General features: G+C 44.5%; 4 protein-coding genes across 4 annotated transcripts; 2 read left to right on the plus strand and 2 right to left on the minus strand.

The window, feature by feature from the left end:
* Positions 1 to 264: 264 nt before the first annotated feature.
* On the plus strand, positions 265 to 4,170 carry LOC133002105 (neurofilament medium polypeptide-like). The gene is made up of 4 exons (XM_061071865.1): positions 265 to 1,015; positions 2,388 to 2,587; positions 2,690 to 2,814; positions 2,913 to 4,170. The coding sequence occupies exons 1-4, from the start codon at positions 265 to 267 to the stop codon at positions 4,168 to 4,170; spliced, it is 2,334 nt and encodes a 777-aa protein (XP_060927848.1).
* Positions 4,171 to 6,538: 2,368 nt separating this feature from the next.
* thoc5 (THO complex 5) lies at positions 6,539 to 17,391 on the minus strand. The gene is made up of 20 exons (XM_061071278.1): positions 17,304 to 17,391; positions 16,937 to 17,041; positions 16,383 to 16,526; positions 16,112 to 16,225; positions 11,960 to 12,057; positions 11,450 to 11,596; positions 11,233 to 11,347; positions 10,883 to 11,015; positions 10,709 to 10,786; positions 10,566 to 10,609; positions 9,908 to 10,007; positions 8,518 to 8,626; positions 8,320 to 8,421; positions 8,094 to 8,190; positions 7,891 to 8,002; positions 7,703 to 7,806; positions 7,526 to 7,613; positions 7,312 to 7,427; positions 6,839 to 7,029; positions 6,539 to 6,733 (listed from the first exon to the last, which is right to left on the minus strand). Exons 2-20 carry the CDS (start codon positions 17,033 to 17,035, stop codon positions 6,670 to 6,672), a joined length of 2,055 nt encoding a protein of 684 aa, XP_060927261.1. The 5' UTR covers positions 17,036 to 17,041; positions 17,304 to 17,391; the 3' UTR covers positions 6,539 to 6,669.
* A 372-nt stretch (positions 17,392 to 17,763) lies between these two features.
* On the minus strand, positions 17,764 to 23,381 carry tfip11 (tuftelin interacting protein 11). The gene is made up of 15 exons (XM_061071238.1): positions 23,316 to 23,381; positions 22,624 to 22,831; positions 21,596 to 21,773; positions 21,334 to 21,493; positions 21,098 to 21,225; positions 20,808 to 20,969; positions 20,365 to 20,556; positions 20,038 to 20,217; positions 19,787 to 19,921; positions 19,592 to 19,695; positions 19,327 to 19,495; positions 18,943 to 19,186; positions 18,687 to 18,829; positions 18,411 to 18,576; positions 17,764 to 18,282 (listed from the first exon to the last, which is right to left on the minus strand). Exons 2-15 carry the CDS (start codon positions 22,827 to 22,829, stop codon positions 17,936 to 17,938), a joined length of 2,514 nt encoding a protein of 837 aa, XP_060927221.1. The 5' UTR covers positions 22,830 to 22,831; positions 23,316 to 23,381; the 3' UTR covers positions 17,764 to 17,935.
* A 557-nt stretch (positions 23,382 to 23,938) lies between these two features.
* srrd (SRR1 domain containing) lies at positions 23,939 to 27,446 on the plus strand. The gene is made up of 6 exons (XM_061071668.1): positions 23,939 to 24,168; positions 24,294 to 24,334; positions 25,420 to 25,628; positions 25,737 to 25,835; positions 26,613 to 26,764; positions 26,854 to 27,446. Exons 1-6 carry the CDS (start codon positions 24,020 to 24,022, stop codon positions 27,092 to 27,094), a joined length of 891 nt encoding a protein of 296 aa, XP_060927651.1. The 5' UTR covers positions 23,939 to 24,019; the 3' UTR covers positions 27,095 to 27,446.
* The last annotated feature ends 212 nt before the right edge of the window (positions 27,447 to 27,658 follow it).

Raw genomic sequence — 27,658 nt, forward strand, 5'->3', positions numbered from 1 at the left:
TCTGACAAACATTTATACCAAGTATCATTTATGTTGTTGCCTCAGTGAACTAACCCTCACTAAGTCAGTGAACCACCCTGCAGCTCATCAGCGAGGCACCACACTGATGAGGTTGTGTTCCTGCGCATCCAGTCGTTTTCTGGGGAGAAGGTGTCTCTTTAAACCAAGCGTGTGCTGCTGCTGACTTGTCACTTTTCCCTCCCTCCTATATAAACCCCGCGCTGCCCCTCCTGCTGCAGTCACTTCTCCTCCGGCTCGGACAACATGAGTTTCTCGGTGGACCAGCACTTCTACGGCCATGGCTCGTACCGCAAGGCTCGGCCAGCCCCGGTGTCCTCCAGCGGCTTCCAGTCCCAGCGCCGCCGCGTCACCTACAGCCAGCCGTCCTCCGCCGACAGCCTGGACCACTTCAGCGGGGACACGACCCGGAGGAGCGAGAAGGAGGTGCTGCAGGCCCTGAACGACCGCTTCGCCGGCTACATCGACAAGGTGCGCAACCTGGAGATGCACAACCGCAACCTGGAGGCGGAGGCGGAGGCTCTGCGCCAGAGCCAGGCGGGACGCTCCTCCGTCGGGGAGCACTACGAGCGGGAGCTGGGCGACCTGCGGGGTCTCCTGCAGCAGCTGACCGGGGAGAAGACCCGCGCCGCCCTGGAGCACGACCACCTGGAGGAGGACATCCAGCAGGTGCGCGTCCGGCTGGAGGACGAGGCGCGCAGCCGGGAGGAGCTGGAGGCTGCGGCGAGAGCCATGAGCAAGTACGGAGAGGAGTGCCGCATGGCCCGGCAGGAGCTGGACAAGAAGCTCCGCGCCCTGGAGGAGGAGGCCGTGTTTCTGAAGAAGAACCACGAGGAGGAGGTGTCCGAGCTGCTCGCTCAGATCCAAGGGGCCGAGGTGAGCTTCGACATGCGGGACTCGCTCAAGGCTGACGTCACCGGCGCGCTGAGGGAGATCCGCGCACAGCTGGACAGCCACGCATCCAAGAGCTCCTCGCACGCAGAGGAATGGTTCCAAGGTGAGTTGGATTCAAAAGTTTAAAACAAAGATTTAAAGATTGATTTGAAAAGGGGATGAATTATAATAGCCTACAGGGATATATGGTTTAAAACGACAGGGGGGCGGTGTTAGCGGAGCAGTGATGGATCTCTGTCCATGGTGCTGAACTGGGAGATCTCATCGCTAGATTGTGCACTTAAATTATTGTAAATAACTTTTAAAATCTATTTAACAGAATTTCTCTGTCAGCATTTTTATTCGTCTATTTTTGGCTCATCGGTCAATTGTGAAGCGCTTTGAACTTCACCAACTTCTGTGAGAGATGCTATACGAAGAAAGTCTGATTGATTAAAGAAGTAAAAACTAAGGTGACTTAGGGTGAGTGAGCAGTGACCAGGTAACATGTTGTATGCTACAGCTCTGTACACATACTGACTTCTACAGATAAACCGATTGTGCTGTTTGAAATAGACAGTGCACATCTTTTTTTCCCATATTGCAGGAACCTGGTGAACAAAGTTAATTAAAACAATTAATCTCTTAACACAAAATGCTCAGAGATCAAGATTAAAACAGTATGACCCTCAGTTTAAATGCTGCGCTTTTCTGTTGGTGCATCATTGCTGCAGAATGATCAATTTCATTCAAGGCGAGCACTGCAGGTGTGAGCTGCACACAGAGAGGGAGGAGACAGCTCTCTCTCTCTCTGACAGTGGGTGTGTTATTGCTGCTGTACGTCTGCTTGTTGTGTTGATGGATCTTTTCCTGAAACCTGACATAACACTGTAGTCATGCCAAGGTCACCTGATAAAGGCAGGTGATGCTTCATCACTGGGCTCATTGACACTCTTTCTCTCTGCTGTCGTGACTGCAGGGGACAGACACATAACCTGCACTTTTACAGAATAGGAGTCAAAGAGTCTGCTGAAGTAGATGTGGGGTGAGATGTACCACTTTGAGATTGAGCCTATAAAGGCCTATAAGGGCTGTATGTGAAAATAATTTCCAAGGCACATCACGCCACTTAATGGCTCTACACATTGACACTAGCAGTAGGTTTACATGCTGACTTGATAGAGCCATTAAAAGGTGCAAACGGAATGACCTTCCCCCGTGTCCAGCTGACTGCAGCACTGAGGGTCATTAATGCTCGAGGGAGGAAGCTGAGTCAAACTGGTGACTGACACATGGCCACTGTCAAGGTCACTAAGGCCCCCAGTGGTGACTGTATCTGACACTGAGGCCTCCATGCAGAAGAAAGGTCAAACGTCTCAGGACATAAAAAACTCCAATGTTTGCCTGTGTGCTGAATAAGAATGCTGAATTTAAGTGACACAGCAAACATCTCTGCAGACATTACAAGTGATTTCTTATGTTTGCAATTCCTGCAGTTCGTATGGAGCGTCTGTCTGAAACCGCAAGGACCAACCATGATGCCATTCGCGGGTCCCAGGAAGAGATCGGAGAGTACCGTCGTCAGCTCCAGAGCCGCACCATCGAGCTGGAGACCCTCCGGGGAACCAAGGACTCACTGGAGAGGCAGCGCATGGAGAGCGAAGACAGACACCACGATGACCTCAACTCACTACAGGCACAAACACTTACCTCTGACAGACAAAACCCTTAAATGCTCATCCTGTCATACAGTCAGTGTCATCTTTGACTTGTTACACTGTGTGTTTTTAATTTGCAGGAGACCATCAATCAGCTGGATAATGAGCTGAAAAACACCAAATGGGAGATGGCCAGCCAGCTGAAAGAGTACCAAGACCTGCTGAATGTGAAGATGGCTCTGGATATTGAGATCGCTGCTTACAGGTTGGCCAGGGTTTCAAGCTCACATGCAAGTTATTAATTCAATTTTTTGAATTCTTAATGTAATTTTCACTCACTGTATATCGTTGTTTTTAAAACAGGAAACTACTGGAGGGCGAGGAGAAGCGCTTTGTGTCAGGAGGAGCTCCCTACTCCTACCTGGAAGGTAGATTCTCTGCCCACCTGAAGGTGAAAGCAGATGAAATCTCAGACACAGTCATCGTGGAGGAGCAGACAGATGAGACCCAGGTGACAGAGGTCACAGAAGAGGCAGATGAGGAAGAAAAGAAAGTAGAGGAGGACGAGGCTGGAGAGGAAGAAGAGGAAACCAAAGAGGAGGAAGAAGAGGGTGAAGAAGGAGATGATAAACAGGAGGATGGTGAGGGAGAGGAAGAGGACGAGAAAGAGGAGGAAAAGAAGGATGATGAGAAGGAAGACAAAGAGGAGGCAGATGAGGAAGAGGAGAAATCCAAATCCCCTCCCTCAAAATCCCCTCAACCCAAAACCCCTACTGTCCATTCACCAGAATCTAAATCTCCACAAAAATCACCAGAATCTAAATCACCAGCAGCAAAATCACCCGCAATGTCGCCTGGAGTTAAATCCCCGGCAGGAGATGAGTCAAAGTCACCCGCACCTAAGTCACCTGTGTCAAAATCCCCCCCCAGCAAATCCCCTGAGTCCAAATCTCCTCTTCCCAAGACCCCTGAACCAAAGTCTCCAGAGAAAGAGAAGGCCAAGCCCATCGCTCCCAAAGACACCCCTAAGGATGAGAAGAAAGATGATAAGTCTCAGTCTGTCAAGGAGGATAAGAAGGAGACAGAACAACCTGTGAAGGAAGAGAAGAAGCAGGAGCCCAAAGAGAAAGAGCCTGAGAGCAAAGCAGAGAAACCTGACGAAAAGAAAGAAAGCAAAGATGATGATTCACCAAAGAAGGTTGATGCTTCAAAACCTGCTGCTCCCAGCAAGCCCGCAGAAAACAAACCGAAGTCCGAGGCTAAAGAGAGCACCCCCCCTGCTAAAGAGGAAAAACCCTCTGCTCCAAAATCCGAGAAGACCGAGCCCGAGGTAAAGCCTGCCCCTAAAGCAGAGCCTGAGAAAACAGAGAGCAAGAAGGAAGAGAAGAAACCAGAAGAGAAGAAGCCAGAAGAGAAGAAGCCAGAGGAGAAGAAGCCAGAAGAGAAGCCTGCTTCTAAACCTGAGCCTGAAAAATCCGACAGCAAGAAAGAGGAGAAGAAGCCTGAGGAGAAAAGCAAGACGAGTAAAGAAGAGAGCAAGGACGTGAAGGAAGCAGGGAAGGCAGAGAAATCCTCTGGCACTGAGTCAAAGGAAAGCAAGGAGGAGAAGGCCAAGAAGTAAGACTTGAAAAGCTGCGTTAGAGTGGTGGAGATGCCAAAGACCTGAAGGAGGGCCTGGCAGAGGCTGGAGGCATCCAGCAGTTCAGACTGACACCGCAGTGTCCAAAACTAAGCAGGTCCTGGTATGTAAGCAATAGTGCTTTCTGTAGCAAATAACCCCCTGCTCCCTAAGTATGGCCATTACACCCCCCTGATGCTTCTGATGTATGACTGTAGTGAATGCAGAATGCTCATAACTCTTTATCTGAATGTGACGACTGCCCTTAATAAATATCAAGTGCATTTAAACGGAATCCCGCTGACCGGGACTGCAGGGGCGTGCTGTACCTACACGAGCCTTCAGAAGGGTAGAGATGTCAAAAACAATGTCAAGTTATAGATTGTGACAGAATATAAAGAAATGTATATTTATGGAGAAACAAATGTCTATATATTATATTATTTACACACGCGTCAGTAAGGAAGACTTGAATTTTGCTTGTTGTGCACTTTAACGCAGCTTCTCCCCGAAAGGTGAACGGCAGCGTCTCACTCCTCTGGTCTGCAGCGCTAGGACAATGATGACTGTGCTATGTATAAACTGCTGAGCATATGCAATATGAAACAGAAAATAAAGAATGAAAAATACAACACAAGCGGATTTTTGTGGGTGTTTCTTAATCTGTAGTACACACTCGCACATTACATACATACATAATTTGACCTCAGCTGAGGTGAACACAAAAGTGCAGTGTCGACAGTAATCTTACAGAACGTGAGGCCAAAAGGTAAACGCTGTAACTGCACTGCATTGCGGCTGAGGAAGGGGGGGGGGAGCTGTACTCTCCCTCAGCAGCCACTGCACCCTCCATCATGTCTCAGGGACCATGTTCATGCATTAACCAGCAGCAGAGCGTTTGCTTGCTTGCCTGTTTTTCCCACTTCTGCCTCACAGCTTAAGGGTCAGTTCACACACTACCATCAGTCCCCTTGTCATCATTTCACATCTTCCACATAAATCTCATTATAATATATACATAATTACCACAATTATCAGATGTGATGGTTTAATATTAGAGTAGGATTAGAATTATTTCATAACAGAGCTTCACTTTTGACAGCATTCAAAATAAATGCCCGTCTGTCACTTTATGACTTCCAGTAACATTTCAACTCTTTATCTGTACATTTCTACAATCTCTTAAGGAAAAAGTGAATCTTTATTTCTAATTTGGTTTAGAAAATTCTGCAGCTGGTGACAAACTCAATTGCAATCGCATTGCATCTGGTGGATGCATTGTTATTTTGCATTTAGATGAAAGATTAACAAACTAACCGCTCTTTTAATTGTTTCGATTCAACTCTCAATGCAAACAGAGCAATTTGCAGTAAACTTTTCGGGCGACAAAGGCCATCTGCTTTTAATATATGTAAACTGGGACGGGAACATTTGTCCAATCTATATAATTTGTTATTTTGCTCTCTGAGAATCAAGAGGAAAAATTAGATTAGTCCCCCCCCCCTCTTATAATGACTAGAAATAAATTACACAGCCAAAGTTAATTTATTTTGTGAATAAACATTGGGTACATGGTCCCGACTGTTTTTTCTTTTCACCAACAAAAAATGGCGGGACTCAAATTAGAGAACAGTCCATTTGTCTCCTACAAATGACGCATACCCTTATGAGGCATTACCTTTTAGGTAAGGCTGTACGTTTCTGGATCAGGTAACGTGATACAGTGGAAACCGGACATAGGGATCGGACGTTTATATGGATCTAAAAGCTTGGGACAGAATCATTCCTCTACTAATGCAGTTGAAACAATTGTTATAATGATCAAGTAGTCCACTTACAGTGTTCATTTTGGTTATTTTTATTCATTATATTTGGACAGTATCTATCGTTCGTGCTTGGCACTGCCAACTGATTCGAGCACGCCCCGCCATCTCCTCCTGCTCTCCCTACATAGACTAAATTTACAAATTCTGTTGTTTTTACACATGAGTACAATCACTGTTTGTCTGTGTTTGTGTCAGAGAGAAAGAGTTATCGCTGTACTTATCCCTAACACCATAGAACTGGTATCAGTATCCTAAGTAACCTCCTTTATTCATATTACTGCAACCAATATGATAAGAGTAGTCAAAGGCCAACGGTAGACTATACACCAAATATCATCTAGCCTAGCCATGATTCTCTGTGGAAGTGACTCAGCTCCCGCCAGCGCCGAACCAGAATGGCATAATAATCAGCTAGAGCAGACGAACCCTATAAATAGAGCAGCACAGACAAGTGCGGGTTGAGGGGAGGGCGGAGGGATGAGACAGACACAAGTGGACAAAAGCCTGGATACAACAGAGCTTTAAGAAAAACAGATACACACTCGTTCAAGAAAATAAGCAAAAGTTCTTTTATTTTCAGTTTGGTAGAAAGACTAAAAAATGTTGTGTCACAGTCACAAAGTTAAATTTGGGTAGTTAAAACTAGTAGGTACAGTGGGGAGGATCATTGACAGGCTCAGCGATGACTGAAGAAGCCCTGAGGATGGTTGTACTTGAACGGCTTCAGACGATTTGGACCCCTGAAATTCAAAGAGGGAGTGAGAGATGCAGGGAGTTAACCCACTCAGTGTCTCATGACCAAATGTGTGTGAAAAGTTTCATTACTCTTTTGTGTGGCTATGTACCTGACTGTGCGCAGGCACATCTTTTCACGGGGGAACTCTCGTGGTCCCTCCACGCTGTCATCTTGTTCCTCAGTCTCCAAATACACATCCAGGCAGACACACAGGCGTTCGATCTGATTGGTCAGGAGCTGGTGTCCTGGACGTGGTCCCTGTAGTTCGTTTTTAAACACGTTGACCTCACATTCCATGGCCTGTAGACGAGTCAGAGTAAAACAATCAGGAAGAGGACGAGACATAAACTGTCCAAAGTTCAATATAAATTTCGATGGAATGAGAAAAAAAAAAAAATCAGACTTTAGACCTAAAATAAATAATATTACATTAGTATTGATAATTATAAATATAAAATTATATGTATATATGTATATATATATATATACTGATATGAACATTTTATCTCGATATAATTTTTGACCTTATCACACAGCCCTCACAAGCTCCTGGGCAAATGACCAATAATGAAAGGTTCCTACTCGAAGGTTGTCATCCGTGCGTCCGCTGCGTTCACCCTTCCAGCTGAGGGAGAGGGAGAAAAGAGGCGAGATCGCTGGGTAACGTGGACTCATCACCACTGCGGCCTGGAGACGAGCTGAGAGGAAGACACAGATATGGACAGGTTGTTTATAAAAAACACTTTACATCAATTCATCAATAACAGCACCTTCTATAAACAGTGATAATATCTACCTGTGCCTCGTTCAACCACTGCCATGAAGTACAGACCAGTCTCCTTCGCCAGACCAGCCTCAGTCACATGACGCGTATATGACAGATCCTTGAAAGGAAGAGAAGCATCAGTGAGACATGTGCATATGATTCGGTATCTATACATGAGTGAGTGTATATGTGTGTGTGTGTGTGTACCATGTACTCCTGGTGTGCGATCGTGGTCCAGCGAGCTAAACGGGAGACAATCTTGGCAGGAAAGAGGTGCTGACACTCAGCAGAGACTGGGATGATGCTGTGCTCTGAGGACACAAACAAACGCAGTCAAATCTCACAGTCTTTTCCTCAGGGAGCATTAAATGTGGAAACTTTAAAAAACAATGTACCTAAAGAGGCAAACTGTTTGTGCAAAGCCAAGCGGGACTGGACCCGTCCCCTCAGCAGCTTCATGGTGTTCTCCATGTGGCTGGCACTCAGTGAACTGCCCGCACACACACCCTGGGAAAAAAAAACACACACCAACATGACACAGCTGTGTCACACACACACACAGTGGTCGGCTGGGATGATAGTAATTTTTTGTACACACGTCTGAAGCATCACTCGGAAAATGCAGTCCTCCGAGACTCTGAACCCACATGTAGGGATGGCCCAGCTCCTCCACGTAATCAGCAAAGCAAACAATCCTATAAGAAAGTTAGGGGTTAATTCTGCAGGGATTTTGTTAAATATATTAATTTGATTCCCTACATATCTTTGGGCAGGGAAATCACTGTCTGAGCTGCAATCGAGAGATGTGTCAAAACTGTCCTCACCCGACTTTATCAAACTGGTAACGATTCGCTGGATTGGGTGTTTCACGTCCCTGGTCACTAGAGTAGAGACAGCTGACAAGAGTGTCTGATTTCAGCAAATCTCTGCAAAAGAAGAGGACATCATCACATTTTTCTGTCTGAAACACATAGAGGGCAATGGATATTAAGGTCCACACACACACAAAAAAAAACACACACCCTGCACTGATGGCTGTGGTCAGGTCTGTGGTGGTGGAGACCTTGGTCTTGACCGTCATAATGTTCAGATTCATCAGGTAGTAGAAGAAGAGATGGAGGATGCTGCCATCTGTGGAGACAAGGTGGATAACACACAGTGATGAAGTAATCCATTAACAGCTTTATTCAATATTCTCCCCTTTCACTAATCATCCCTTCAAACGGCCCCAGGGTTTACTTTACACTGCAGCTGCATTACAGAGCGAGAGCAAGGCGTGGTCACGATGCATGATAGCAGCACCCAGGGGACACTAGATGCTTGCGGTCATTTTTAACGCTGCCACTTTCTGCAGTCATTGTGAACTTAGTGACACTGTCACTCAAAGACACTTGTGCTGCTGTTTTTTCTTTTACCGCAGTAAAATGTCTGCTGCAGCAGTGAGGAGAACTGGGGAGAGGGAAGGTACTAGAAATAAAAGAAGGAACCGGAGAAAGGCTGGCAATGGAAAAAAAATCCTTTACAACTTGTTGTAGGTGCTGCAGCATCTCTCTCACCTCTCCCCCTCCTCTCCCTCTTTCTCCCTTTGGTAGAGTTAAGTCTGCATTGCAGGTTTCCCCATAATCTGTCACTATTCCTTCTGCAGCCAGCAGAGGGACCACAAGGATCAAGTGGGGTCATCATAGCGGAGAGGGCCATGCTTACTGTCTTATGTAAATCATGTATGATAATATATCATGAGTACAAGGATTGTAATGCAGATGAATTGTTCATATTTGGGCTTAAACATGTTGAGTCAAATCAAGGAATGTGCAGATCTGTTTTGCACAGACTGACGCGCTTACAGAAACCGAAGCTGCACTGCTCATCTCAACACTCAATGACTGAACCAGTGTTTCCTATTAATTATGTAGACTACGGCTGCTAGTCTTAATTCTAATCTGTCCCATCACAGTTTGATACTTCATTTACACTTCTTATAACATAAGGGATGTTTTTAAGTTAATGGTTCTGTTGATTTATTTTAGAGTTGTCCGCAGTGCTATTTGCCTCGTCACGCTCGCACTTTCGTCCATAAAGTTTTTAACATCCACAGTTTAAGCTGCAGCTGTGTGCATTCTATGTAATTCTCTCACACGAGAACTTCTTGCACTCTGGTCTCTGTACCTGTCTCTCAGACACTGTTGAACATGAGCGCTAACTGCGTGTGCTCCTGTCACAGACTCAATCAATTCTGTGGGAAACACTAAATGAACTAACAATTATCTAGTTCTGAAATATTACACAACCCCGATTTTTTAACCTAAAATATTGTAACTTTGGGGCCAATGCATATCTTTTCTCTTCAGTTTTAGATAACTTTTTTTTTTCCTGTTCATTAGATAAAGGCGCTTCAAAAAAACGATGCGTTACCTTTACACTTGAGGTCGAGGCAGAGGGACAGAGGGTGCCTCTTCAGCATCTCTCGTCTTTTGTCGTCCAGCTGACCACCTGTAGTTGGCCTTCTCCTCTTCTGTGAAACAACAGAAAGTGGAAAGCACAGGAAACGAGAGACAGTCAGCGAGAGAGCAAAAATAAAGAGCATGTCTGACATTGTGGCATTTCAAATAAATTAGTAAAACAATGTGTATCAAATTCGAGCTGATCACAGGAGAAACATGAGAGCGACTTGGCATCTGAAGCATTTTTTTCCGAAAAAAAAAGGCAGGATGTAGGAATTCAAAGGAAAGAGGGAAAGTAGTGATTCAAATAGTTAGAGAGTTTCATATGAGGTTTCAAACACAGACGACCAGACGCAGTGTGCGTGACCAACGTGGGCTCACGTTACAGTCACCCAGCCATTCTTGGCAAATATTTCTCTTAAACCCCCCCCCACACACACACACACACAACCAACCGGATGCCGAAAACAATCGATAGGTGCTGCTCCCCAACCTGCCAGACCACAGAGTGTGACAGCTAGGGCTCCGGGGAGAGTTTCTGTGTCCGGTGCTGAGACAGGTATATCAAGAAAACTCTGCACTCGCTGACATGAGGTTGTGTGTTCTCGTGTGTGTGTCCGGTGACTCACCGTTTTCTCTTGCTCTTCCTCAGCATCTGAATCACTATCATCATCTGGATAATACAGAACAAAGATTTAGTTGAGAATGCATTGAATTATTGACTCATATGAATATTTCCTCATGTATGCTGCATGTATAATAGTGTTTGTACCCTGGGAATCTTCTGGAGGCTTTGACAAGGCCTTGGCCTCTTCCACATCACCACTGATTGACACACTCAGGTTCTTGTCTGAAAGAGAAACAAAAATAAACCGCTGAAAATCAGGGCTTGCATCCCAAAAAGAGAAACTTCATTTTGTCAAGACATTCTCTAATGAGTACTGACCGCAGGCCTGGCCGTAGGCATTGGCTTGAACAAACAGGACATACAGAGGTGGAGGGAGATGGCGGGCGACCTCAGTCTGTTTCTGTGTCTGTTCAAAGGGCATGGAGAGGTACTCCTGCACTGGGACAGAGGCCTGGGAAAGAGGACAGGGAAAAAAATCAGAGGTGTCCACTGGCAGCCAGATCTAACCTTAATAAAGAATGGGACTCAACACTTGTACATAGAAAGAAGTCAGCAGACACACAAAGCAGTCAAACTACTTAATTGATAAAAATAACACTTTGTGGTCCTGTTTAAGTTCAGAAGAGAAAGCCTTCGTACTGAGGCTGCTGGACAGACAGTTGTTATACCTGCATGATGGCGTTCAGTCCTGGCTGTAAACTTGTCAGATGTTCCTTCTTCACCTCAATGCTCTTCTGGTTCTTCTCCTTTGTGGACTGTGACTCCTTGTATTTCTCTGCCAACCTGTATGCAAACCCAAAATTTGAACAACCGTTCTGTGCTCCCCAAAAATATTAAGATCGCTTTTTTAACAATAGCATACTGCAAATGCAATAAGCTACACACCTCTTTCTCTGTTCAAGCTCCCAGTCCAGTCGAGCCAGTGTGAGTTGGTGGGGGTCAGTTTTAGTGAGGTGAGGCCTGGATATCTCTGCTGGGGCCTCCTGGAAGAACTCTTCCTCAGAGACCAAGTCTATCTCCTCGTGCTTGGATCTGGGACAGTGAAACAGAAGTTAACTTTCATTGTGACAACAGGCATGTCTGAAAATCTGTGAGTTAACAATCTGCACTGGAACTAAAAAACATATTTGTGTAACTAATGTTTATTTTTGTGAGTCTTTTGAGCTGTGTAAGTATCTTTCACTCAAGTTCATATTCTTTAACTATACTACAGTACATTTTCATACATAGTAAGTTTATCATTCTATTCAATTGTATTTTCTAACAGAAAAGCTAAAATAAATTGAATATCCATTTGTTTTGTTCTAATGTTAAACTTGGATTTCAAGCGAGTAACCCTGGTTCATTCGAATCAACTGAAAGCTTTTACAATCTGATGTATAATGTTGTACTAACTTGAACTCCAGACACTTGCTGATCTCCTTCTGAAGATGCATAACTTCATACAGCAGGTTCTGTAGCTGAAGGTGCAGCACGTCCACTTTCTGCTTTGCCTGAGTGGAGGAAAAATTGGTTAATGCTTGTTTACAAACACAACCCAGGTGACCCTGAAAACAAACAGTAGGTCAAATAAACATTGAAAAAAAGAACAAGGATCAATAAACAGAATTAGATTAGATTAGATTAGATTTCTTTATTTATCCACACAACGGGGAAATTCACTTGTTACAGCAAAAAAGAGAAAAACAGAATTTAAATAACAGTGCCGAAGCAACAATAAAAAAGAAAGATCAAAATATATACACTACTAAACTACACATAATGAGAGTAAAAATATACAGAAAACAAAAACAAAAAACAACCTGCAAAACAGACACTGTGCAAAAGCAGGTACTGGGGAGAAAGTGGAGTGATGTAAGTGTTATTGTAATGAAAACAAAAGTATTATAAGTAATATTGCAACAGTAGTGACCATGATACAGAAAAAATAATTAAAAAGTAAGTGACCATAATATAAATAATACTACAAGATAGTATAAAGGAAAATATAAATATTGCAATGTAACCATTATAAGTGACCATGATATAAATATAGATGTAAAGTGTTGAATATTATTGTGCATAGTAGTGATCTGAGTAAAAAAATAAAAAATAAATAAGAAAAATAAAAATACAAATACAGCTATGGTGAGAGGTTGAGTGGAGATAAATAATAGACAGGGACTACAACATTATCAGGTGGTGCTGGTGTTGTAGAGCCTGACTGCAGCCGGGATGAAGGACCTGCGGAACCTCTCCTTCTTACACCGTGGGTGTAACAGTCTGCTGCTGAAGGAGCTGCTCAGGGACCCCACATTGTCATGTAGGGGGTGAGAGGTGTTGCCCATGATGGACGCCAGCTTGGCTAACATCCTTCTGTCCCCCACTTCCTCAATGGAGTCCAGAGGACAGTCCAGGACAGAGCTCGCTCTTCTTATCAGTCTGTTGAGCCTGCTCCTGTCTCTGTCCGTGCTACCCCCCCTCCAGCAGACCACAGCGTAGAAGATTGCTGAAGCCACCACAGAGTCATAAAAAGTCCTGAGGAGAGCCCTGCACACTCCGAAGGACCTCAGCCTCCTCAGCAGGTGGAGGCGGCTCTGGCCCTTCTTATAGAGGGCATGTGAGTTATCAGACCAGTCCAGTTTGTTGTTGAGGTGAACACCCAGGAATTTGTAGTTCTCCACCACCTCTATGTCCAATCCCTGGATGTTCACTGGTGTTAAGTTGGATGCTTTTTTCCGGAAGTTCACGATCATCTCCTTCGTCTTGCTGGTGTTCAGCTGAAGCTGGTTGAGCTCACTCCAGCTGACGAAGTCTGTGATGACCGCCCTGTACTCCAGGTCATTCCCCTCAGGAACACATCCAACGATGGCTGTGTCATCTGAGAACTTCTGGATGTGGCAGTGGGTGGTGTTGTGGGTGAAGTCGGAGGTGTAGAGGGTGAAGAGGAAAGGGGAGAGCACCGTACCCTGAGGGGCACCTGTGCTGCAGAGCACCACGTCAGACACACAGTGATGGAGCCTCACATACTGTGGTCTCTTGGTGAGGTAATCCGTTGTCCATGCAGCCAGGTGTTGGTCCACTCCCACGTTCTCCATCTTCACTTTGAGCAGTGAAGGCTGGATGGTGTTGAATGCACTTGAGAAGTCAAAAAACATGACCCTCACAGTGTTCCTGCTGTCCTCCAGGTGTAGCAGGGATCTGTGCAGCAGGTAGGTAACTGAGTCATCCACCCCAATCCCAGGCTGGTAAGCAAACTGCAGGGGGTCCAGCTGTGTGCCCACCAGCAGTCGTAGGTGTCTCAGGATAATCCTCTCCATCGTCTTCATCAGGTGAGAAGTCAGGGCAACTGGCCTGAAGTGGTTAGGCTCCTTGGGGCGCGGCGTCTTCGGCACCGGGACCACACAGGAGGTCTTCCACAGGGCTGGGACTTTCTCCAGGCTCAAGCTTAGGTTGAACAAATGCCTGATCACACCACAGAGCTGGTCAGCACAGTCCTTGAGCAGTCTTGGGCTGATACCATCCGGGCCCGGGGCCTTCCTTGCCTTGATCTTCTTGAGTTGGCTTCTCACCTGATCATCTGTTATAGAGAGGGGGGTGGAGGATGACTGTGGTGGGGGTGTGGGGGTGAGGAGTGGTGAGAGTCTCAAGGGGGGATGATGATCTGGATATGGGGTGGGGGTTGGCTGGTGGGGGTCAGGTGTCGAAGGTGGCAGGCTGAGGAGGGGAGGGGGGGGAGGGGGGGCTGGCCAGGAGAGGTGTGAAGAGGGGGCAGGGGGGGGGGAATCAAATCTATTGAAGAACAGATTCAGTTCATCTGCCCAGTCCTTGTCCCCGCTGGGTTGTTGTCTTCCCACACCTTTTCCGTGGCCTGCAATGGTCTGCAGCCCTCTCCAAACGTCCCTGGCGTTGTTCTGCTCCAGCCGCTTCTCCAGTTTCTTCCTGTAGCTGTCCTTCCCCTTCCTGATCATCAGCCGGAGTTCCTTCTGGACTCTGCGCAGCTCCTCTTTGTCCCCCGATCTGAAGACCCTCTTCTTCTCGTTCAGCAGGGCCTTTATCTCGGGGGTCACCCAGGGTTTGTTGTTGGGAAAACACCGTACCAGCTTGGAGGGCACAGTGTTCTCCTCGCAGAAGTTAATATAATCCGTAATGCAGTGGGTCATGCTGTCAATGTCAGTGCCATGGGGGCTGCAGAGTGCCTCCCAGTCTGTAGTCTCGAAGCAGTCTCTGAGCCTGGCACTGGTCTCCTCGGACCACTCCTTAACAGTCCTCTTCACAGGTCGTTGTTTATTCACCACAGGGGTGTAGTCCGTGACGAGGTGAACGAGGTTGTGATCCGAGCGACCAAGCGGGGGGAGGGGGGATGAGGTGTATGCATCCTTGATGTTTGCATACATTAGGTCCAAAGTTTTATTGTCTCTAGTGTGGCAGTTCACGTACTGGGTGAAGGTGGGAAGAGCAGAGGACAGAGGGGCATGGTTGAAGTCACCGGAGATGAGGAGGAGGGCTTGGGGGTGCTGGCTTTGAAGATGCGAGATAACTGTGTGGATCCGATCTGAAGCTACAGCAGCGACCGCCGAGGGGGGGATGTACACAGTCACAACAATAACATGTGAAAACTCCCTCGGGAGATAGTATGGCCGCATGCTGACCGCTAACAGCTCCAAATCTCTGGTGCAGAGCATCTCCTTCACGCTGGTGTGTGCCGGGTGGCACCATCTATCGTTAACCAACACAGCGATCCCACCTCCTTTCTTCTTACCGCACTCCGTTGCATTTCGGTCCGCTCGTACGAGTTGGAAGCCGTCCAGATTTACGTGTGAGTCCGGAGAAAGTTCAGTCAGCCACGTCTCTGTGAAGCACATGAGGCTGCATTCCCTGTATTCCCTCTGCAGTCGGGTCAGCGCCGTCAACTCTTCCATCTTGTTTGGGAGAGATCTTACATTCCCCATGATGACAGACGGTAAACATGGTTTAAACCGTCTTTTCCGCTCCCTGCGCTTCACTCCCGCTCTGCATCCTCTTCTCCTCCTCCGTAACTCCTCGGGGATCTCCGGCCGCTCCACGCAGAGAAGGGGTGTGTGGCGCAGGCCCAACAGCTGATCCCGGGTGTAAACAATGGAGCCGTGGTTGAATGGGGAGCCGTGGTCGAGTGAGTTTCCCACAGCCACACCAAAAAGTGCCGAAAACAGCAAGGAGCAAACTACGAATGTTAAAATGTGAACATCCATAGCTGCGCACTTGCTTAAAGTGTCAATGTAGTAAAAAAAACAACAACAAAAATACACTAAAAACACTATTTACACACTAAAAGAGGTACGAAAAGTGAGAGCTGCTGTAACAGGCTGCCACTCACGCAGCGCCATCTTTAATGGTCAGCATCCTAATTGAAAATAACAAACCAGAGGGTGTACATAGTCTTTGCTGACAGTGGCAGCTCCTGCAGTTAGAGGTGTTTTAAGTAGAAACTAAATGCACTGAGTTCAACTTTCCTTCCTCTGTCAGCACAATGGGAAGTTTAGACAGCACCATCTAATACACACAACAGTGTGGTTGTGTGGGACTTACATCATGTGTTTGGTCTCTGCCTCTCTTTAGTCGCATGTGAGCCAGACGATTGAGTTTTTTCAGATTCATGAAGTGGATGCAACTCTGCATACGTCTCAGCTCGACCTCGGCACACTGAGAAGAAGAGTCAGAATTTATTAAAAATGGCGAAGAGACAGAATCTTGTCTTCATCAGGACTCGTCTTTTACGTGACTTCACTATAACTGACACTGATGTCGGTCTATAATAACAGAACAGAAAGGGTGTGTGGCTTTCGAGTTTGACTCTTACCCCCTCCTTGGCTCCATTGGATTTAAGCTCCTGGATCTCATTCATGAGCGTGGCCAAACTCTCACACGACACCTTGTACTGCAGATAGTCTTGCTCAGGGTCACGGCCATCCAGCTCCACCTCCTCATTATACACACGTGCATCCTAACAAATAAAAATACATAAATAGCATTCATCACGCCAATGGAAGTCAATCTCACATCCATATGAACAGCTACATTTGGAGGATTGAAAAAAGCTACTCCCACTCAGCTAGATTCTGTAGACTGTGGCCCTATGGGTATGATGTGGTTTAGTCCACCTAGAAAAACCTTTACTGTGTAATTCAGGCTGTTTATATGTTGGAATCTAATCTTTTAAAGCATATTTTAACGCAAGATAAGACAGAAACTTGGATCCTTCGCAGACACAGTCCAGGTGAGTGTTTGTATTAGAACACACTGAGACACCTCCGCTGACTCGGGCCCTGGCCTCGGCCTGGTCCTCCAGCAGACTACAGCCCACTGGTTCCTCTGTGACCCCGCTCATCGGCCCACTCCCGGCGGTGTCCCTACCTGCTGGTCCCCCTCTCCGCGACCTCGCTTCATCTCCGGGGTTCCTCCTTCACTGCGGACGACCTTCGACTTTCGCTTCTTCAGGGCGTCCGACGACATGGCTGGCTACACCAAGACCGGAAATAAAATAAAATGCACAATAAACACAATCAAATGAAGCATAGTTTTAAAACCTATAAACTAACGAACGTGTGTCTAAACTTCCCCTGTTGGCCTACTAGCCGGTGTTAGCATCGTAGCTGTATGCTAGCTAAGACCGACTCGTTCCTTTGCTAACGTTAGCTCGTGGGCTCACAAAGGGAAGTTTACAGCCACACATCTCATAAATCACGTGTTTGATGATATATATCCTAAACATTACACTTACCTTTGGAGTTTAAAATACGCCTGAGACTATTAATCGTGGGCGAAGGCAAACGTACTTAACACTTTGTCACACCGCGGAGCGCAAACACCGACGGAAGCCCTGGTGTGTCAAAAACCACAGCTACACCGCCACCTAGCGTAAAACACGTGTAACCACAGAGTCCTTTAAAAAACAACTGCTCTGCTATGAAATAAATAAGTTTATGAATGTCCCCTCGCTTCTATTGTTATACTATCCCATATAAAGAGATAAGCAGAGAATAACGAACAACGGACAGTGTACTAAAATAGTAAAGTAGAAAAATCAGTAATAGTCATTTACTATAAAATATCAACATAAGTATTATTTTTGTACATAGATATCATAGGTTTAGGCCTCTATATATATACATATATATTTATGATGCTATACTAAGCAAGTGCAGAGATTTAACATTTATATTACAACAAAGGAGATCCCATATATTCAAAAAGTATTTATTCACAATTATGACAAGTCTTAAGAGTTTACAGAATTATCCAAGTAACATACAACTAAGACCAGGAAACTGAAGTTACATAAAAATGCAAAAACATTTGCCCTAAATGATTTGTTGGAACAGCTGGAAAAACAAGGAACCAGACAGTCAAACCTCACTTGGCCATATCTATCAGACTCTGCAAAGACGTGGGCACCCATGTCTTTTCCCCCTGCACTAACACGACACCTCTATCAATGTAGATGACGATTCGTCCAAATGTGTACAACTGTTTGCCCTCATGCCGTTTGGCCACTAAGGGCATAAAGACAATATTGTTTTCCTCTGCCTTGGTCTGGATCAGATCTTTAAAGTTGGTTGCAGCACCGGTGCTGATGCCTCTGTGAGCCACGCTCTCTGCATCCCTGCGCTCCTGCATTGCTTCATACTGGAAGTCCTTCCTTCTCTCTGTCTGCGTGAGATACGCAATGTTCTCCCTTGCACCAGGCTGCATGTATCCAGCTGTGGAGACAAAATGTATTGTTTTAGTACAAATTACAAAAAAAGTGGATATCTGCTTTATCAGCTTAATTTTTTAAGGAAACGATGTCCTATATTATTATGATTCTAAATCTGTGAGTAATACTAACCCATGCCTGAAGACACTACACGGTTCATGACGTCCAAAGCTTCATTGAACTTCTCTTTTATGATTGGCTGTGCCAACAAGACGTCACTGAACATGCTTTTCCATCCAAGGTACCATTTAGTGATTTCTTCATAGTTAGGACTGTTGCTCAACCATGAACACAAAACCTAAAATCAACAACAAAAATAAAGATTGACTGCAATGTAACATCTAAAATGATCAGATGTGGCTGACATCTTTAATAAATCTCTGTAAACAATTTACTATGTTCACGGACCTGCAACCATTTAGCAAAGAAGTTTTTGTCCAACAGGGACACAAGGCTGGAGGGGGACAGCATGCCTTCCCAGTCCATCACCCAGTGAAATGGCTCCATCTGCTGCTGGTGAGGGTTGATAACCAGCTCCTCCAGACACAAAGCTGTGGAAGGAGATCGGAGTCGTCAAATGGAGACGAGAAATTAGAGAGAAAAGGAGGAACAGATAGACTACATTGCTTTAGCATCCCTATGGTTGTCAATGAGGAGGACATACCTAACTTCGGAATGATGTTTTTCACCATAAAGGCTTCCCATGCACCCGGAGTGAAAACGCCTTGCCATGGTTGCAGGATGAGTCGGGCTGACGTGTCACTGGGATGCCATCGTTGCAATGCGTTGGACAGTTTGCTCCTGATGGGCGGGTACAGAGGCTCTAGACGTGAGTGGAGCAGAGGCAGCCATGGGTGGATCCAGGAGTGGATGGGCACTGTGTCAGTTAAAGGGTTCCAGTTATCAACCTATTACACAAGAAACAAAGAGACAAAAATGATTTGATAATGAAGGAAAGTATCAACCATTAAATTATGGGAAAAGATCAGGGAGTTGAGGAGTTTCTTCACATCTAAGAAAGTTGAGAGTGTGTCTGTGTGTGTCTTGCCTCTCGCTGCAGTCGGGGTAAGATCAGCTGCTCCAAAAGACTATCCAGGATCCACAGGGGGAGAAGATCAGCCCACATTTCTACACAGTCCACCATCGCACCTACCATACGAGGCTGCCAGTGTGACACACAGGTCCGCATCACTGGGATCCACACTTCCCACAACACTCTGAGAGAAGAAAGATACATTAAAAACATATTGTGAATAGAATTTACTTATACAAGTAGATGAGCAGAGCTGAGTGTCTTTTTTGTTTAAAATAACCTGTGGTAAGGGTCCATATTTGAATCTGGGCCACTGGAATGGAGTTCTCTAGTTTCAAGGATTGCTCTCCACTGGCCAATGTCTTCCAGACAATAAGAGCTGTCCTGAAAAAGTTAAGAAAATTGGTGGCTTAATTAGGGATTTAATAATGACAATGCATCATTACCTCATAAGAAGATAATTAGAAAAGCGTACCTTCAGTGGGTCCCAAGAGCAAAGTTTCTCTTTGAGTAATGGATGAATAACTGCTACAGCCAAGTCTGACAATCCCATTGTCTTGTATTCTTCATAATACTCTGTTTGCAAGGTCTCAAAGATCCGGGCACATTCCTGAACAGAGAGCAAGGAAAGCCCCCAAATAAATTAAGTTTGTGAATTTGAATACAGAGCAGAGACTAATAAACTGAAATAATCTGATAATGTTAGCTGCTAGTCTGTGTATGCACCTGCAGTGTGGGTCCCTCCCCAGGTGCAGTTTCCCCAGAAGGAAAACGTTCCACCAGCGCCAGTACGGCCTCCATTTTCTGGATGGAATCTTGCTCTGCATCCAGTCTGGTCTGCAGTGCTCGTGACTCGTGGCTCAGGGAAACAACTACATCTTTCTCATGCTGGAGACGTCTGGCAGACTGCATGAAGGTTTAATATGATGAGATAAAGAGATAACACGTCAGTACATGATAATCACAGAGCATATGTCACAGAATGGTATTTTGCACAATTATATAGACCACAACATCATAACACAAGAGTCAGATTGCTGATACACCTCATACCTGCAATATGTCCTGTTCTGTGAGGTCTATCAGCAGCTGCAGGTTATGTTCAAGCTCAGGCAAAGCAAAGCCAGTTCCCTTCTGATCCCTAGTGGACAAGCTTGGTGGAGCTTCATCTGGGACGCTGTGCTTGTTGGACATCTGGCTGTAACTGTAGTAAACCTTTTGCTCTCTTCCAGTCATATCTATCACCTAGAGACAGGGAAAAATAATAGGTAGGCGAGATTCTGAGAAAAAGTTGGCAACCGACCACATGCCTACTTTCCTAAAACCACATCACAGACAGAGGGTGGCATTGAGTACAATCATGTTTACTTTCTGAAGCTTATTACTACATTACAGCATTATTCAAGTACTGTGAAGTTCCAAGGCAAAGTACGCTGTTAACATTCCTTTGAGACCACAGCAGAGGGATGTTAAAACTAGGGTCACTTCTAACATACCTTGACCTGTGCCAGCTCCCCGGCGGATACTGTGGTGCTCCGCCCCGCCAGTTTGCCTTTAGCCTTCAGCTCGTCCACAGTTCTAAAGGTGTACTTGGGTTTCTTTTTTCCAAGGGGACCTGCAGGATCCTTACGCCACTGGCCTAGCTCCTTCTGAAACTCCTTCACAGACAGGAGTTCAGGAACAGGTCAAAAATAATGTAGACTTACTGAACAAAACCACTTTACTAGATAATCAAAAAAATCATTCTAGATGGAAACAGAAGGAAATATATTTTTGAAAACTGAACCTTTTCCTCTTCTTCCTCTGAGTCGACCACAGGAAAATCCGTGAGACTCTGCTTTGTTCGCTCATTTCCATAAGCCCCCACTGCTCCTTTGCCTTTCCGAACTTTTGCCTCAATGGGGTTTATAATACCTGCAGCATCAAGACAGAAATATTTGCCATCAGCTTGCCTTTGTTGCTTCTGTAAAAACATACTGTGTTACTAAACATCTCAATCACATAGCCTTCTCAGTCACCCACCTTGCGCATTCTTGCCCAAGCCTTTGCCTGGCTGGTAGCCCATTTTCTGCAGAAGCTTCTGACCAATTCCCTTTGTGTGCTTTTCCCAGTTACCAATGCCTTGTCCAGACTGAATGCCTCCTGCAAACCTCTGGCCCTGGTTCTTGCGGAAATTTGTCTGCTAATAACAAAACATTTTGATAATTAATATGATTGTCCACGTAATGTTTTGTTGCAGAGTACACTGCAAAGGATGGCAAATGCATACATGAGAAAAATTTACCATCTGTAGTTTTTTTGGTGCAGTGCTGCGAGGGGGGGAAGGTGCTGCAGGAGCTGAAGGAGCATTGTCATCAGAATCATTGGAGTCTTCTTCTCCTTTTTGCTGCTGCTTCTCCTCATCTGCACCCTTACGCAGGCCACCACTCACAAAGCTCACTGGAGCAGTGTAGTCTTTAGATCTAGAGAGGACACAATTGACTTGTTCTTCTTAGTACGTCTTTTAACATAAAGCAGTTGTTGGTGTTTTGTATACGGGCAGTTGACAAATAAGGGTGAAACAGTATTTTTTTAATAAAGTTCTAATGAGGATTACAGTTGTATGAAATTCTTATGTTCAAATGCAGAATTTCTTTAAACTGCTAGTGTTCCGTGGATTTTTTTGTATAATTTCATTGTGGTGTGACTGGCCTTCACACCACAGGACATTTTCATCCTTGTGGCCACTTTGCTATACAAGACGGACCTAAGCTATTATGCTAACTGAATAATAACACAGTTAAACCTTAATATGTTTAATTAAATTTAGAAAAACTAAACTAAGGGCCCCTATAGTTGTCCATGTAACTGCCGTTTCAAAAATCTGATTTTCCATGTCACGCCACAGGACAGCATTTGTGTTACGAAAGTTATTTTGCTGTAAATACTAATATACTAGTTTTGTGCATATTAAAACCTAATATTAATAAAGTCATTATATACAATATAATGCCAAGGCAGTTATTACCTGCTCCAGATATTTCTGGTTTATTTTGTTAATATATAAGTTTAATGCTTCACCTATGTTACGGTCACACCGCAGGACATTTTGCATATTCACCTTAAAATATAATCAAAACATAACAGATATTTCATACAAAATCATACGATTAAAACAAAGTACCATAATATGCATCACATCCATGTGTTGTTTAAGTGGTTAAATGCATCTAAATAGACATTCACACTTAATTACAGAAAAATCATGCGTCATGTCATCCACCCATACTTCTTCTGTCAGGGTGCCTAAAAGTAAACAAACCCATGCTTTACCTCTTGCCTCCAAAGCTCGGCCTCTCATCCTCATCAGAGTCTTTGTCGGCCCAGATACCGTAGGTGGCCTGATCCTTGGTCTGCCTGTGTCTGCGGCGTTCCGGGTTGAACTCATTGGCCAGATCCCATTCTGTCACCTCAAAGCTCTCAATCTCCACACCATCCTCCTCCTCCTCCCTGCGCCCATACAGGTGGGACATGGACATCTCTGGAAATCACAACAAGCAGAACATCCCGACGATTAAAGAGGTGATACGGTGCATCTACAGGCAGCTCCATAGCAACGGAACAGGGCTGATAAAAAAACACACTAGGTCAGTAGGATGAGCGTCGTTGTCCACTTCTCGTTACACCAGATATTAGCTCCTCTGTAGCAACGAGCATGGCTCAGGAGTTTGTCCAGAGAACACGACAAAAACTATTGACATTTAACCATGTTAATATCAACTAAGAGAGAAATACAAAGCACGTCCCACATGTAAAGAGCTTTCTAGTGGGGTAACACCGCTACTAACAACACGACTGTAGAGAAAACAACGTGAAGACAAGCTAGCTTTGAGTAGCACAAGCGAACGTTAGCTTTCATTAACTACTCGTTTTATATGAAAGGAAACCTGCGTTCTGGGGAATGATGACCCACTGTTATTTAAATTCGCCAGTGACAATGTTTAAAGTGTTAATTATTCTCTTACTTGTAGATTAGTGCTGCATAAGAGACGATCCAGCTCAGAGCATTCAGCTTCTTCGTGTAACACACGAAAACACAAGTACTTCCGGTAGGTACCGGTGTTCCGTCAAAAGTGGAACCCCGGAAATTAACACGCAAATGTCTATTTAAAAAAAGTATATAACGTCATGAATACATATGATTAAAGTTGTCTTTGATGAATTGTATAAATGATGATAATTTGATCAAAGGATGCTCCTAATTTGGTCAAAGGAATGCTCCTTAATGGTGGAATGAGCTCCCACTCGACATCCGGACATCTGAAAGTTTACACATCTTCCGCCGAAAACTAAAAACACACCTCTTCCGACTGTACCTTGAATAAAAAATAAATAATAATAATTAAAAAAAAAAACACTTTTGAAACTAACACTTTGGTAGCACTAAAATGGCACTTACTTATAGCACTTTGTAGTTTTGCTTTATTCCGAAGAAATTGTACTGTCTTGATTCTTGTTGTTCTTGGTTTGTACCCTCGGGGTTGAATGCACTTATTGTAAGTCGCTTTGGATAAAAGCGTCAGCTAAGTTTGTCATGACACCGGAAGTACACGCGCGTGTGTCACACTCAATATAGTCCCACGTGTTGCATGGTCCCCAACACAAACTAACGTGTGAGTGATGGCACGGATGTGGTGTGACTCGTCTTGTTCGGGGTGAATCGGTGACGATGTCAGACACCGGGGATGAGTGGCAGGTTGCCCGGCGACGGAAAGGCGCAGCGCGGAGGTCAAAGACACATCAGGTGTGTTCAGGCTCAACGAGCAGCCAGGAGCAGATGGATGTGGAGAAAACTGTCAAACGAATCAGAGACTCAGCGTAAGAAACATGATTCCCACCAAACAGCCATCTCCTGATATCTAAATCACATTTCAGCAGAATATACTCGTTGTCTCCACAGGCTGGAGTCCCTGTGTAACTCTGCTTATCTGCTCCCTGTGCAGGTCCGAGCTGAGATGTGAGGACTTCTGGCAGGAGTGGAAAGGTGAGTGTGCAGGGCAGGGTTGCCAGGTCTGCATGACAAAATATATCAATCATTAAATAAATAAATCCCATCAAATAATATTTTTATAGCCCATATTCACAAATCACAATTTGTCTCATAGAGCTTAACACGGTGCAACATCTCTGCCCTCAACAAGAGTAAGGAAAACAATATTAATACGGTGAAAATATACTGCTGCCATTGCTATTGCTATTAAAATCCAGCAGTATTTCTATCATTTCCATGTTGTGTTGTCATATCCACCAAGACCGCATAAAAAGCATACATTTTTAGTTTGCCAGCATTACAAGCAGTTTATCCTGAAAAGCTCTTATGGACAAAGTATATGATGTTTTAACTAAATCTCCTCCACTTGCCTGGATGACATGACTGCATCAACCATATTCACCTCATTTCAGCTGAAAAATCGTATCATGTTGCTTCACTATATTTTAATCATACACTTATAACAAACATGGGTGTAACAAGGCTATGTATGTACTTTTCGCATTTTTATCACCTTATTTCAGCTGAAACACAGTTATGTTAATAACCAATACAATCATTTAGGTTATTCACAATGTATTCACAAATGAGCTACAACATTAAAACCGGTCAGTGGTTATGAATTAACATGATATGATGCATTAGCTGAAATAAGGTATGACATAACGGGAAATGCAAGTCACACGTACATAGTAAGTCCATGTCTTCTAGGCAGGGTGGAAGAGGAAAAGTGAAGAGTTTATGTGTCAATGGGCTGTGTATATGTTGAATTAAAATCATTTCAGAAAAACTGTTTATCTTTTTAAAAGGCCGAATCTGATCTCTTTACAGCAAAAAAAGAAAAAAACTCCTCAACTGGGAATATTTCCAATGTCTTTCAATGCTTTGGGATCTTTTGCCTTCTTAGTCCGATGCAAAACAGGTCTACTTTCCCCGGGGATTATTATTTCAATTTCAATTTGCAACACTATTACCAAAGTAAAATACCATAGACCTGGCAACCCTGCCACTTGACTAATGGGCAGCTTTTACTGAGGAACTCTCTAACCTGCACCTTGATGAACCTGATTCTTCTGCAGGCCTGTTGCTGGCGGCAGGATCGACATCCCGCTCCAAACCTCCAGAGAACAAGGACTATGAGGATCCCACTGAGCAGCTGGAGGAGGACAGGGAACACAGACAATGTCAGCAGCTCCAGTGTGTGTGTTACGGCCTCGGCTCCTTTTCCTCCTGCGCAGCGGCTCGTTACCAGCTTGCCATGTTGCTGCTGCTGCTGGATGCAGGACAGGTCAGACGTGGATTTCATCAGGGAGATTACTCACAACACTCGCATGTGGCTCTGTTCATCCTAAACTGTGTCTCACTGCTCTGCTCCCCACTGCTCTGCTCCCTTAAGATTCCCCTGGAGGACTGCTACGTTTATGACCCTGTATTCTCCACTGGAGAGAGGGACGTCCTGGAAAAGCTGGGTCTCTCTGTACTCACAGAAAATGAGGTTGGTTGATCTCCCGTGATAAACAATGCAGCGCATTAATCAGACCTTTCTAGTGTTTTTGATCATTTTAGCCTGTTGGGTACAGATTATGAAAACACTGATGAATTGGCAGATAAATAAACGGGCTATTTTTCCAATAATACCACAGATGAACTTAACGCTTCTTTCTGAGAATTACAAACAGGGCTTTACAATTAAAAAGAATACTGTATGTTTCTTCCTGGCGTTTCTAAAACTTGTCTCATCTTCCTCGTTCTGTTGTCATGGTGACAACCACAATGGTAAAAGACAAAATCAGCTGTCTGTGAGCACCAGACCTACACCAGACACAGCACCGACCAGGAGTTAAATAACTTTAAAAGGTCAATCCATGTTTATTGTAGATTTTTAAATTCCTAATTTTTACTCTCAAGGTTTCCATTCATTTAGGATTACTATAAAAGTTCGCTGACAATGACTAAACAAACTAGAGAACCCACTCTTTTTGTAATTATTATTGGTATTTGCTATCTCAGATGTTAGCGTGGACCGATTTGTAAAATCTTCTAGTGTAGGAAACCAAGTTTTCAGAGTCAATAATTGAAGACCAAGCATCAAAGAGTCAAACCCAGAGCTTGTCAGGTAAGAATTCACACCCTGTGAACAATTTAAGATGTAAGTTGCCGTTATGATTAATCGTTGACCCTTGTCAAGCAAGTTTCAGGCCTCTACAAGTTGATTTTCATAATTAGTGGCTTGTCTCAACAGCATTCTGTCTCACCTTTATCTATTGTTCAGGAAGGGAAGCATTTGGCAACAAAGCCCACCCTCTTTTTCCTGATGCATTGTGGGAAAGCCTTGTACAACAACCTTCTCTGGAAGAACTGGAGCACACAATCTCTTCCTGCGATGACAATCATTGGAAATAGCTTTAACAGCATGAGGGACAGGTTTGTACAAGAAATGAGAGATGGAGGTGAGTTTTGAAAAACTGAAGGGGAGAGGAGGTGACGCTCGCTCTCTATTGTGCCAACAACAGGGCGATCGACAGAGAGTTCGAGCGGGACTACAGCTACATCAGCCAGGCTGCGGGTGTGTGTGAGGAGCGACAGCTGTCTTGTCCACCCCGCTTCACTGACGTCTTCAGTGACACGGCAGTCATCACCTTTCATGCCAGCAGTGTGAACAGACTCCCACAATCCACCTGGGCAGCGCCACCCGAACCACAGTACCAACACTGCTCTGATTTGGAGATTATACAAAGGCAAACACAGAGCTGAGATGGCATTGGGAAAACACAGAACATTTTTTATAATTGTTAGTATTAATATGACCAGTTTAGGGAATAATGAACTATGCTCCACATTGAGGGCTGACTCTTGAGGAAGAAGAGGAAAAAGATAATATTGTCCATCCTGGATGAATTTAACCCGGTGTTCGTGTGGCGAGGAATAACTACTGCCAGAGAATTGGAAGGATTTCTCCAGTGTTAATGTATCTGGTGCTTTTACAGCCACATTACAGTCGGCACTTTTTATTATCAGTCAGTACAACATGAAAATATCTTTTTATGCTGAGTCTTGACATGAGGTTGATGAAATAACATGGGTAATAAATCACTGAAAACAGTTACTCAGTTTGTCTGTTTTAATGAAAATAGTGATAGTGATACGTAGAGGTGTAATGATGTTATTAATGATAGCAGCACCAGTGAGTAATAATAATAACAGAAATAATAACAGTAGTAGAAATATTAATAGTTGAGTAGATTTATATGTGGAGTCAGTTATGCAGAATAAGAGCGAAAGTGACATTTAGACTCAACAGTTTACATTATCTTCTCT

Source organism: Limanda limanda, chromosome 5 (genome assembly GCF_963576545.1).
Source record: "Limanda limanda chromosome 5, fLimLim1.1, whole genome shotgun sequence".
Taxonomy (NCBI): Eukaryota; Metazoa; Chordata; class Actinopteri; order Pleuronectiformes; family Pleuronectidae; genus Limanda; species Limanda limanda.